General features: G+C 37.6%; 2 protein-coding genes across 2 annotated transcripts; both read right to left on the reverse strand.

The window, feature by feature from the left end:
- Nucleotides 1-6: 6 nt before the first annotated feature.
- On the reverse strand, nt 7-1,963 carry LOC107090009 (forkhead box C1-A-like). The gene has a single exon (XM_015383141.1). The coding sequence runs from the start codon at nt 1,743-1,745 to the stop codon at nt 348-350; it is 1,398 nt and encodes a 465-aa protein (XP_015238627.1). The 5' UTR covers nt 1,746-1,963; the 3' UTR covers nt 7-347.
- Nucleotides 1,964-8,338: 6,375 nt separating this feature from the next.
- Nucleotides 8,339-9,698, reverse strand: LOC107090019 (forkhead box protein Q1-like). Its single transcript, XM_015383153.1, has one exon. It carries the CDS (start codon nt 9,531-9,533, stop codon nt 8,796-8,798), a length of 738 nt encoding a protein of 245 aa, XP_015238639.1. The 5' UTR covers nt 9,534-9,698; the 3' UTR covers nt 8,339-8,795.
- Nucleotides 9,699-13,314: the final 3,616 nt, after the last annotated feature.

Genomic DNA, 13,314 nt, shown 5'->3' on the forward strand with positions numbered 1-13,314 from the left:
AAACACTTTTTGGGTGTTTGGTCCATGATATTTGGTGACAGTTTTAAAAATAAATTACTTTATATGCAATTGTACACGTCCAAGACACATCTTTAACATATGACAAAAAAAAGAGAAACTTACGTGTTATTTGCAGTAACACTGTTCTTTAGGAAAAAAACAAAAACAAAAAAAAACAAAATCAAGTCTTTTTTCTGTGTTTTTGTCTCACATTAGTCCACCCTGCCACTGGGCAGGAAAAACAGAGGTAAAAGGATGAGTTTTAATGTCAAAGTTCAAACACGATGTGGTTAAACAGAATACTGATCTTTCCCTTCCATCTTTTTTCTTTTCTCTTTGGATTTTGGTCAGAATTTGCTGCAGTCATACACAAAAGCTCCCGGCGTGCGATAGATGGACTGACTCGGTGGGAATGACATCTGACAGCTGTTATTCCCATTCACCGGTGAATTATTCAAGCCAATCCTCTGTGACTCGAACATCTCGCGGACAGAGTGGAAGTTCTGCTGTTGCGCAGGGTAAGTTGCGCCAAGATGGCCCAGTTCCCCGGCCTGGTTCAGGTACCATGAGGCTAGCCTCCCTTGGTGGGTATGGGGGCCCTCCTGCCCGGAGTTCAGGTTAGCGTGCGTCAGAGAGGACGAGGTGGTCGTGACCGAGTAATCTGGCAATGTTTCATCCACGGTGCTCGGTGCCAAGTGGCTGGATCTGTCCCCGGCATAAAGGCTCATGTTACAATGATAGGTAGCGTTGGAGGTAGTGGAGATGGAGTTCTGGTTACAAGGCGAGCTATAGACAGATGTTTGACTTGGAGAATAGTTTAGGGACAAAGATGGCGTTATACCTGCTGTCCTAGTGGCGGCCAGAGTGGAGGGGAGCTCATTGACCCCTTGCGGAGACCCCCGGAGGGAGGTCATGATGTTGTCCACACTAAAACCCTGCGTAGGAGCCTGACCGTGGTGCTGGTGCTCGGAGCTGTCCATCCCGATGGACCTGTTGGATGGGATGCTGTGGGGGCTCCCGCTAGACGCGCTGCTGCTGCTGTCTGGGCTCTCGATTTTGGGCACCGTGTTCAAAGAGGGCGAATCGGCTTGCGGCGGGGTGACGGACCCGTTCTCCGTTTTAATATCCTGGATCCTGACGGGCTGGGAGCCCTGCTCCTGCTCCCGGCCCTGCTGCCTCGGCGGCAGGTCCTTCTGCAGCCGCTCCTCCTTCTCCTTCAGCGCGTCCTTCTTCTTGAAGCGCCGCCGCCTTCTCAGGAAGCTCCCGTTCTCGAACATGTTGTAAGAGTCCGGATCTAAGGTCCAGTAGCTGCCTTTGCCGGGCTTCTTATCATCACGGGGCACCTTGACAAAACACTCATTCAGAGAGAGATTGTGCCTGATGCTATTCTGCCATCCCTGCTTATTGTCTCTGTAGAATGGAAACCTCTCCATGATGAACTGGTAAATCCCATTCAGGGTCACCTTTTTGTCGGGCGAGTTTTGGATCGCCATGGTGATGAGCGCAATGTAACTGTATGGGGGTTTTACCATATCCTTGGGCTGAGGCTGCGGGGTGTATGGTCCGTATGCCCGGGCCATGCTGGCGGGGTACTGATCGTGAGCCGCATGAGAGTACATGTTCATGGGCGCTGCCATTCCCGTATAGCTCCCACCGGCAGCGGCCCTATAGTAGCTGGGGTCGCTGCTGATGTACGGCACGACGCCCAGAGAGTTGGGGCTGGAGACAGAGTAGCGAGCCTGCATGTCTTCACTTTGATCCAGAGTCTGCAAGGAGTCAGCTGCACTTCTCCCTCTGGTGATGAGTCAAATCCCAGCTCCTTGCTGCTTTTCTGTAAAATACTAACAAAAACAAAAGCGAATTGTCTTCAAGCCGTCCCCATCCTTGGGACTATTTGGAGAAAAAAAAAGTTCTGAACTTTGGAACATCCGTCACCACACAAGACTTTTTGCGCAGTTAAATTCTTTCCTCCTTTTTTTGCTGCCGGGGAAGCCACGCCTCCTTTTCCGAAGCGTTCGGGTCGTCCAATGGAAAGCCAGGCCGCGCACAATTCTAGCAGACGGGCGCTGCTGGCTGGCCACACTCACGGCTCTGAGGAAAGGCTTCAGGAGGTGTCAGTAACTCCCAGCGCGCTCCTGCCAAAAAAACTTCAGACGTGACAGAGCAACTAACAGACACACACAGGCAGAACATGAAGACATGTTCCTGCACGGTGCGTCCTCTATCAGTCAACAAATCAACCTTATTGGGGGTTTTTTTTATGTGAAAGAAAAATGCTGTGACATTTCTGAAGTTTAGATTGATAATATAGTGAATATAATATATTTCATTTCTCAATGTAATTTTATTTTCAACCCAATTTTCAAGTGTTTTTTTTTTTTGTGCATTGCTATTGAACTGAGATGAAAACATGAACTATTACTAATTAAACCATAAGCCTTTTTTTTTTTTTTTTTTGAAAATGGTCACGAATGGTTCAATTTAAAAGAAAATCAGTAGAGCAAATTGATTCCCTTACATCCATGCAAACCCCAGCACCAAATGTTGATCAGTGTGAGTTCAAAGCGGAAAAGGTCAGTTCGAGAGAGCAAATTAACTTAGGTCTAATTAACTCCAGAATTAAAGACAGTTTGCGCTGAAAATACGCAGAATGTAGGTGAGAGAGTTTATTACAGGAAAATGCATGCAAAAAAAAAATAAATAAATAAAGCACACACGCATTAAGTTCAATAGTGTGTTTTTTTTTTTTTTTTTTTTTTTTTTTTTTTTTTTTTTTAGTTTTTGGTAAGTTTTAGACCATTTTTATCATTATTTTAACTTGGAAAAATCATTAAAACATTGTGTTGTAAAAAATAATGCTGAGCTTTATAGGCGTTGAAGTCTAATAAAACGACCAAAACACCAAAAGTTCAATGATAAACTGACACTTAAGGCCTCTTCCTCCGACTGTAGGGAACAGCAGCGCGTTAAAAGCCTCACCGATCACCGTGAGACACCAAATAGTCCCAGTTTTCCTGAAATCCTCCTCAGGTCGCCTTAATTAAGAGTCCGCGTGGTGGCCTGCAGCGCTCCGCTGGTTTCTTCTTACATGGACCCGGGCATGAACTTTTTCCACCGCCCTGGGCTGTTTACACAGTTCATGACGGGCCTTTTTACCTAATGCAGCGCTCTGCCCACCAAGTCCCCTTTAAACTCCTGATAATCTAAACTATTCACGACTGGGCACCATCACAGGCATAACAGGGTTCACTTATTCCAGAGAAAATTGAAGCCGTAACAATGAACACTCCTTTGACAAATTGTTTTCCAGAAAAAAACTAAACAAAAATTATTTATTAGGCTATGTGGTATAGGGAGATTTATACACGAAACATATTTTGGTATTGACTGTATATGATGTTAAAATCAGATTACTGTGGTTTTACAATTGTTGTTTTGATTACATTTTCATTTTAAAACTCACAAAAGGTCTATCAAAACAAAACAAAAAGTAACATGTGTATATGATTTTAATTATCACAATATCTCTAGATATATTTTGGCATAGCGGTATGTTCACACTAATAGGCCATATATAGCCTCCTTTTGAAATCTTACGAAACAATAAAAAAAAACAATATCAAAAGTCCTGTCGCAGTTCCTTAAATAACTTTCGTAAAGATCATTGAAAAAAAAATACGTGTAACAAACAGAATGAATTACTGTGATTATATAACTTTTATTCTCATGTAACTTTAAAATGAAGAAAGAGCGCGTTGTTCAATTTTTACCACCAACATTAAGAGCTTGGTTCCCTCTTGAGGTAAGAAAGAGAACAACAGTACATATTAGAAAAATCAGATCATCTTTGAACTTTGATTTAATTTAAAATCAAAATGTACAATTTAGCATAATTATTTTGATTACATAAGAGTCAGTCAACCCCAGAAGCAAATAAATAGCTTAAATAACTAAATAAATCAAGTAAAAAAAAGAAAAGAAAACTAACAAAAACGAAAAAAGCACTCGTATCTTATATGTTGTATTCATCTGCTTATTAATGTTCTTAAAAAGTTATATAAAATTGTACATAGATATAGTCCGGACAGACTAGAAAATTGCAGAATGTTTCTTTTAAAGTGCTGCCCCCTCCTGATCAACTTTGGTATGACATCTCTGGACACAAATAACAAACAGTTCCCATCTGAGTGGGAAAACCTTTAATTATGATGACTGTGTTTGTGGTGCTTAAACAGGAGCTGATGTTATGGTTGTTGCCACTAATCCTAAAAAGGGAGGTATATTATTGATCTTTATTAAACCTGATTTGTACTTTTAAAAGAGCTATTGGCCTTGGTCACGAAATTTAATTATGAAAACTCTTCTTTTTCTTGTATATTAAAACTAATATTTATCTTGTTGTTTCTTTTAAGTTTTCGCTTAATTTTAGTTAGATAAATATATCAACTTACCTTTTCCTTTTCATCTTTTGTTACTTTCTGCTGATGTTAGGCTATGCCTATGCCAGTATAACAATGGATAAAAGCAAATAAATCAGGTCACAAAAAATAAAGTTTTGTTCATGAAGGGCAATTGATAGGTCAATGCAGAAGAGATTACCTTTTTTTTGTAGGTAAGCAAATATATGACATAATAATACGTTTATCTTGAATGAGATTGTCAAATAGGATGTTTAATTAAAATGAACAATTACATTTTCTTAAGTAACCTTTTTGTTTGTTTGTTGTGTTTTTGTTTTGTTTTTTGTTTTTTTTTGCTTTTTTTGGGATCATTATTTTATTTCCTTCTTATTTCTGCTTGTTTACATTCAATGAATGTGCATAATCAGCAACCAGTAAGAAACCCATGGTATACAGTATAATGATGAATTCTTCTTTCATGTGAATAACGGTATCACATTTATGGTTATTAACACAACTGAAATTCACCACATATTTGCCACGTTGAAAACATTAATTTGGAGGGAAAAAAATCTAGTTTAAAACCAAAAATCCCCATAAAATATAAGTTATTTATACCGTTCAGCTCTTTGGGCAGCAAATAAATAAACTGACAATGAAAAAACAGACAGATAATGGTTAATATTTGTATTAGGCTGTTTTAACAAGTTATTTCAAAGGCATGATCTCACTCTAAAAAAATCTGAAAATACAACCTTGAACTGAAAAAACATTGAGTTAAAATAAAAAGAAAAGGTCAGTTGTACAAGTGTTGTAACCTCAGACAAAAGCTTTTTAAATCAAGGCTAAAAACTCATCTGTTCAAAACCTCATACCTCCACTGTTTTTAATGTATATTGTATGATATTGTGTACTTTTATTGTTTTTTGTAAAGTGATATTGAGTGTCCTGAAATGTGCTTTGAATAAAATGTCCTGTATTATTATACATTTAATATATTTATTTGTTTTATATAATTTTGCTAACTGTCACTGGAGCATTTGTCATTTACTATTTTGTCAGAGTTAAATTAAACCTCTGATTAAAAAACAATGTCTTCAGACTCCTTGAGCAGAGAATCTCATGCAAGTGGGCATTAATTGTGGAAGATGGCAAAGGGGATTTAAATAATACGCTTTGGGGAGGGCAGCAAAGAAATACAAAAAAAGACTAGTCCCGAAAACAACCAACAGATTTTATTTCACCGTAATAGGTTTTTCCAGTTTTCTGATATATTATCATAAAAATCGCAGATTTTGCCAAACGTTTCTGAAACTTTAAATGCAATTGTGTGCTTTGACTTAATAAGTTAAAAATATATATATTCCATAATGTTTCGAGGTGAAACAAAAGAAAGTATGTGGAAAAGCCCCCATGCTCACTGTAGTGGGCGTGAGCATGGTGGAGGATCTGTAACGCTGTGGGCTTGTTTGTCTTCCAAATGCAATGGGAGCCTTGTCCCATCATAGATCGGTTGATATGAAATCAGGTATTAGGTCAGTCTGTCAACGGGGAAATGATCAAAAGACATAAGACAATTACCCGGACTTTGATTCCTTGTTCTTTATGAGTATTCTAACAAAACTCTGTAAAAACATGTGAAATGAGCTGAATGAAAAGAAAAAAATGCAAGAACCAGAGCAGGAATGTCCAAAATGGAGGCCAGGGTCATTTGCGGCAATCTGAGTGACGGTTTGGCATGCGAACTATAGGAGTCTGGTCCGTCAGCAAAGACGGATGGTCACTTTTCTTTTTTTTTCGCCCCGAAAATGTTAAGTTTCTACCCACATCCCGCTGTATCATTTCATTGAACATGGCTAAAAAGAACAATTATGGTAGACGTGCAAAGCCTATTTTAAGGATTAGCTCTAAATCGATTGATTTTCTACAAAAAGGGGAACAAATTCCCCTAATGTGTTTAAGTATTTAATGTTTGTTTAATTTAAAATTTGTTTCCAATAATAGTGCAATAATAAAAACACGAGGCTTCTTTTTTGGTAAAAGGTGGAGCGTTTTGGAGCGTTTTTGTGTCGGTGGTAATTGTGCCATTATTTTACAGGGAAAGAAAAAAATAAAAAAGACCAGTGCTACAAAAAATATCCAAAAAAATGAATAAAAGTTACATATATTTCAAGACCATACAGTTACCTTAATAAGCGGTAACAGATTTGTCTTCATCTCGGATCTTAAAAAAAACTAAGGATTCCTGGATTTTGCATAAGAAGCCAAACTAATATCAGTCTAATTACTACAAGATGAGCAGTCGCTGAAACTGGAGTTTGAATAAAAAAGAGATGCACTAATTCTTTCTTTAAAAAAATTAGAGAGCTTGGTGTGACGGGCTCGTCATCAATGAGTTTTGACGTCTGCTGCGATTTTTTTAAATACGTGTCTCCTACTAAATGCTTGAAACACCTGCCTTTCCTTTCTGTTACCAGGAGATGGCAGTGCAGGGCAAGTCAGTATAACAGGATTTGAACTTCTGCAGCTCTGTCTCTCAACTGAGGTAGATTTAAATGAAAACTAGATAATAATAATAATAATAATAATAATAATAAAAAAACGGTTACATTTAATTAATTGAACATGTCCTATAGCCTTCTCTACCCCTCCTTGTATTGGCAAACAACATAAGAAAAAGAAACCGCAGAGGACAGAACCAATATAAAAGTATATTCTTTGAAATATAAAACTTTAGGGCACATGCCTTACATAACAACAATAAACAATTCAGTGCATGCATGCCTAGAATGGCATTGCTTTCAGGTTTTTTTTATTGTTGTTTTATTGAGGCTGTAGGCCAGTCAACGCTTTTCTAAATCATGTGTTTAGATTGGCTATATTTTAATTCAACATTCCTAAAGGTTAATGACCCGAACTTTAGTAAGGACCTCAACACCATCCCACATGGCTTTACATCACACAATGGGTAAATTGTGTGACAATAAAGGGTGATAAAATATTGGCGTTGCAGCACCAATATTTTTATTGGTGTACAGATTACAGCAAAAGGGTTCCCTTAAGTTTGACCTTAAAAAGTGTATAAAAATAACAGAATAATTGACAAAGTTAAAATATATATATTAATATATATATATATATAGGCGAGATGTTGACCGCCCCAAGATGGCGCCACCAAATCACGTCAGCACCAATAAGCGAAAGCTGTCGACCCGGGGTCTAATCTTATGTCCATGGGTTGGATACCGAGCCAATTAACAAACAAGGCAACATTTAGAATCAACTGTAAAGTAAATTGGTGATGGTTTTTATAGATATGTTCCTTGTTTGTTGATTGTATTGTAAATAAATATGGTACATTAACATTTAGAGTGAAAATAAATGATCATTTGCGCCTTGTATCCACTATAACGAGTTTGTATTGTATTGTATTGTATTGTATTGTATTGTATTTATTTATTTTTTGCCTGTTTGTTTCATTCTGTGTTTTGGTCCATCATCAGTTTAGCTCAGAATTTAAAAACGGGGATTGATATTTTCGAAAATTCTCTTTCTGGGAAAACATGAGGGATGGAATACTTATCTTAAAATAAAAATTGCAACTAGACAAATAAATAAATAGATATACAAATCAGAGAAATTGGTGAAAGAGAGATTTGATTTATTTTGAATTCATGTTTGACATTTGTGACATTCCCTCTTCCTTCTGCTTCATCCAATGTACATATTATTTCAGTATTGTTTCAAATAGGAAGAAAGGACCTGACTCTAGAAGTGCAATGGCACTTTGGATATATCCCTGTGGTGGGTTATAAAGACTTGGTAGAACAAAATATAATATAATTAACCATTTGCGAATTGGCATATAGTGTTTATTACTATGTAATAATCATATGCTCAGTTATAGACTGCATGTGCAGGTATACTACGGCTCGCGCCTGTTGACATCTGCGCACCTGCCTTCCCTCCCCCCATAAGAGATATCCATAAAAAGATATTTACAACTGATCAAAATGTAAATAGCTGCAATGAAAACAAAAGCACCATTTATTTATTATGTAGCATTTATTGTTCCTGCTGATCGCATTTTTTTTTTTTACTGTTTCAGCTGTTATTCTTATCATAACATTTTTAAAGAAAAAAAAGTGCATCTTGAGACTATGAAAAAATAAAAATAAAGTTATATTATACAGTAACATTTACAATTCATTTTTGTTAACAGTATGTTAAATAAAGACAACTCAGGGATGCAAAGCTTTAAAAACACCACTCAACTATCAAATATGGAATAAATTAAAACATTTACTGATGACTTTCAAACAGAAAAATAAACAACGAAAAAAATATATATCTCTTTTAGCCTCATGAAAGCATCAAGTGCACAAGACAGTGAGTCTAAACATACGGGAAGAAAGCGGATGCGCTTGAATAATGCGTCCTAAGTTCAGAGTATGGCCAGATAAATGCAGGATAAAAAGGTTGCCTGGTTGAGTCTCTATTGAAAGGTTTGCTGAGGATGGTCTCAATTGCAAATGAGCTCGTAAACTTGGTGCTTGGCTCAGTCTTGGTATTTGGATCAGGTTTGTCTATAATCTGCGGCTCCATCGCACGCTCAGAGATCTCCTGCTCCCGACTAAACTGTTTGTTGATGCGCTTTCTTCTGCGACGAAACACCCCATCAGCGAACGTGTACTCGCTGTTAGGGTTGAGCATCCAGTAATTGTCTTTCCCCCAGGGCCTGGACGGGTCCCTGAGCACTTTGAGAAAGCAGTCATTCAGAGACAGGTTGTGTCGCACAGAGTTCCTCCAGCCGGTGTAACTCCCCCTGAAGAAGGGGAACTTCTTCATCAGGTAGTCGTTTATTTCCGCCAAAGTCAGACGTCCGGTGGAAGAATCCCGGATAGCCATGGCGATCAGAGCGATGTAGGAAAGCGGGGGCTTGGGTCTCCGTGTGTACGGTTTGGATTTGTTGCTCCCGCCTGCAGCACCGAGCGGCGGGCTGTTGTCAACGCAATCTCCATCAGACCCCAGCTCCTCCTCTGGAGTGAGAGGAAACTGCTCTTTCCCCTCTCCATCACTGGGCACGTCAAAATGCTTCACATCGTGGTTTCCGCACAACACTTCGAACTTCATGCTGCGAGAGGTTTCTGAGTTGCAAGATTCCAACGTAAAACGCAGAAACGCTGTGGGCGTAAAAAAGGTTTTGTGCGTCAAGACGCGCGGTGCCTTTGGGAGTCTCTCAAGACGAGAGTCTTTCCAGTCATACCTGCCAGAGTTCCAGAGTCTATCTCACCTTAACTGTCTGTGAACTGTTATTTATATCAGCCTCACCTCAGGACAAACCTCCAAAAGGCGGGGCTAAATTATTTCCAAAATATGTCCATGTTAAGCTAAAAGCATCTTAATAATAGCGTGCTGACATAACAGAATAACAGATATAAACACTTTGAAATAACAGGGTATATAACAAGAAAACTTGTCCCAACAGCATACACACTGCACCTTGTCAGTGGAAAGTATTTAGCAAGCAACTTTAGAACTTTTTGCCAGCAACAACCAGGGGGCGTAACTCTCTATTGTAGGACAGGTGCATGCTGTGGATTTCAAAAGGATATATAAACACCCAGTTAATAAGTTACAGTTCATGCACAGCAGTGTTGTTTTTGACAGCCATCTTAGATCTAGTCTTAGTCTTAGTCTTTAGGATGAAAACTATTGTTAGTTTTAATCACATTTTAGTTGTTGCGATATGTGATAGTTTTAGTCAGTTTTAATCAACTTAAACAAACAAAAAAAGTTAACCTTAACAATTTCGAATACAACCAGATTCTTTATCAGACTGACAGCTCTTGCCTAGATACAATAGCTGGGTATAGAATGCTGCTGTGCAGTTCGACATTGCTGTTTGGCAGAAAACTTTGATTTATAGAATTCAAATAAACCTTTTTTATGAATTAATGCTCTACTTTATACAAAAGTGTTTTACAAATGCTGTGAAAATAGCAGATCATGCTCAATGCATCATATTGGGGATAATAAAGCAGACAGACAAGCTAAAAAAATGTACAATAAAGGGATGGTTTTAGACACACAAGGTTTCTATCTCAAAGACAATTCGGATCTACTATGAATTATTAATTACACACTGATCAATAAAATCTTCATTACTCCCAAAAAATTCTTTAATTCTACTTTGGCAATTTTAGCTTTATTTTTTATAATTTAGCACCCGGTTACTGCTGCTCGGGGCTCAAAATAGATTTAAATTCACAGGGTTTTTATATAAAAAAAAAAAATACAAATAGAACCTACATAATTGCTTTGTAATGCCATGTCAATTCACACCTAAATTGAATGAATATGCTAACTAAAATGTTAAAATATTTAAAGGAAACAGAGAAAATGTTTTAATGACAATACAAGGAAACATTTACATCACATTTAAATAGATAGATACAAGAACTATGAGAGAGTATATGAGAAGATCTATGTACCTTTTCATCTGGGTCTTTATCCAAAAATAAACAGTATGCAATGAAATATTTGCTTTGGATATAATTTAGGGATTCTATTTGGTGAAAATTAAAGAATGTTTAGTATCACCTCCTTTGAGCTGAAAGAAATAAAATCTTGATAGACAAAGGGATTATTTGACGCTTGGCAGAGGATGATCAGCCACATGTTGTTTATTAAGTAGCGAGGCCAGGAAGAGCCATACTGCCGGGCGCAAACTACTGTATCAGAGCATAGAGTGCAGCAAAGCTCAGTGCGCACAAAGACGCATTTCTGCACAAGCAAAGATGGAAGATAAGTTTTTCAGAGTTCAGCGCACAGTACCGACATTCTGTCAGACACCCGGACCTTTCTGGATTATTTTCATGATCTCCGTTTGCAGAATGAGTACTGATGCACGGCAGGTGGGCTGCGTGACCAAACAGGACGCAGCAGCACTTCTGATACAGCTTAGCAGATGGCAGCACAATAATGCAGTTTAAATGTTTGAAAGACCACCCACAAATTTTTATAGTCTCATCTCGTTGACTAAAACGCATTAATAACTCTCAAGTTTTAATCAAAAAAGATTCATGTTTAGCTAGTCAGTTCTCTTTATCGTTATGAAAAAAAAAAATTGATGCACAAGTAAACATATCCCCTAAAATTTTTAACTTTTCTGTTGCACAATAAAGCTACACATAATTATGAAGCAGAAGTTAAATTATGCATGGTTTTTCTTCTTTTCTAATAAACATCTGAAATATGCAGCAGCATTTGTATTCAGCCGTCTAGAGTTCATACCTTGCAGCAGCACTGTCCAATTAAAGCAGTAAATCATTCGGAGGGTGTTTCTATAACTGTTTTATAGATTTACATTTTGGAGGTTGCATTATCTTTATGCTGCGATGGACTGGTGACCTGTCCAGGGTGTACCCTGCCTCTCGCCCATTGACAGCTGGAGATGGCACCTCCGTGACCCCACTTGGGATTAAGCGTGTTCGAAAATGGATGGATGGATGGATTATCTTTATGTTCTTTAATTTGCTGTTAATTTAACTTTGTGAAAGTGCAGGTGAAAATTGACTTTTTATGTTTTTCCAAAATTTGATTAAGTTCTGCACTTGTACAGCTTTATACTAACCCATGGAATTGCTTTTACCTAACCATATTCATTGTAGTTATAGCTTAACTCTGATCACCTTTTATCATTTTCCTCTGCTGAAGAAAAAGGTTCCCCACAGCATGAGGCTGCATATAGTTACATGTAGTTTACTTTCAGTCTCTTCTGAACTATAACAACTTCTTTTATGTTATGCCTGTGTTTGGTAAAAAAAAAAATGCAAATGTTACTGCTTGACTTAAAATCGACAGTTGCTTTTATCTTACTTCGTTCATAAAGGACAGATATTCAGAGTGCGCAACTGATATATTCCAATCTAAAGACTAACGCACATGAACTGTGAATGTCAGCAGGTTCTTTAAAGTTCTAATAGGACTTTTGGAAGCTTGTCTGTAAAAAAATATATATATTTCTTGTTTTCAGACCTGCATGTTTAGCTGGGGAATCCATGTCTTGGTGGGCTCTGTGAGATGTCCAAAGTGTGAGATGCTGGTGTAACTTCACCCTTCTTTATAATTCTTTTTATTGATGTTTTCTCTGACACATCTCTGAGGCCTTCACAGAACAAGAGTATTTATTTGGAAAGATGTCAATGCAAAATACTAATAAGAAAACAGTTTATTTCATTGCACCGTAATAGGAGTTACCACAGTTAAAGAGGCTCAACACAATTTGCTGCACAAAAAAAAGAAAACATGCCTAAGTTTCCCTCCATTTTATAAATACATGTTACCTTACACAATAGACTATAAAAAATAACATTCAAGTTTGGGCAGAAAAGAGATATTTACACTCATTAAAAAAGTGTGAATAGTTTTGTAAGACACTGTAAACATATATAAGGCTAGATTGTGTTAACATTCACCAGATCAGAATGGGACATTTAAACAGCGCAACAGAAATGCTAAACTGTATGTACCATCAATAGTTAGACATTGGAATGCACTGAATATCAATCACATCAAATCTGTCAGAGTAATTGGTAATAGCTGTGCTAAAACAAATACAGAATCCTGATCTTCTTGTTTCTCAGTGCCAAGACGATAATTAATGACAAATTACTTGCAGTGATTTATGTTCCTTCTAAATGGAAAGCCTTTGGTTTTGGGGGATTTGAGGCGAAGCTGCAGGACTAAGGGGCAAAAAAAGCATTTGAAGTCTGAACTTTACTCCAAGATCCTAAAAGCTAATGTTTATGTCTTGCTATTATCATAACAAATTACTCTCAAAGTCAAAAACGTTCCTGGAAGATTTGTTCAACTGAACCAAGTCCATGCGTTTAGCTATCAGTCTTGCTCT

The sequence above is a fragment of the Cyprinodon variegatus genome, unplaced genomic scaffold, assembly GCF_000732505.1.
Source record: "Cyprinodon variegatus isolate N-32 unplaced genomic scaffold, C_variegatus-1.0 Scaffold277, whole genome shotgun sequence".
In the NCBI taxonomy this organism is placed as follows: Eukaryota; Metazoa; Chordata; class Actinopteri; order Cyprinodontiformes; family Cyprinodontidae; genus Cyprinodon; species Cyprinodon variegatus.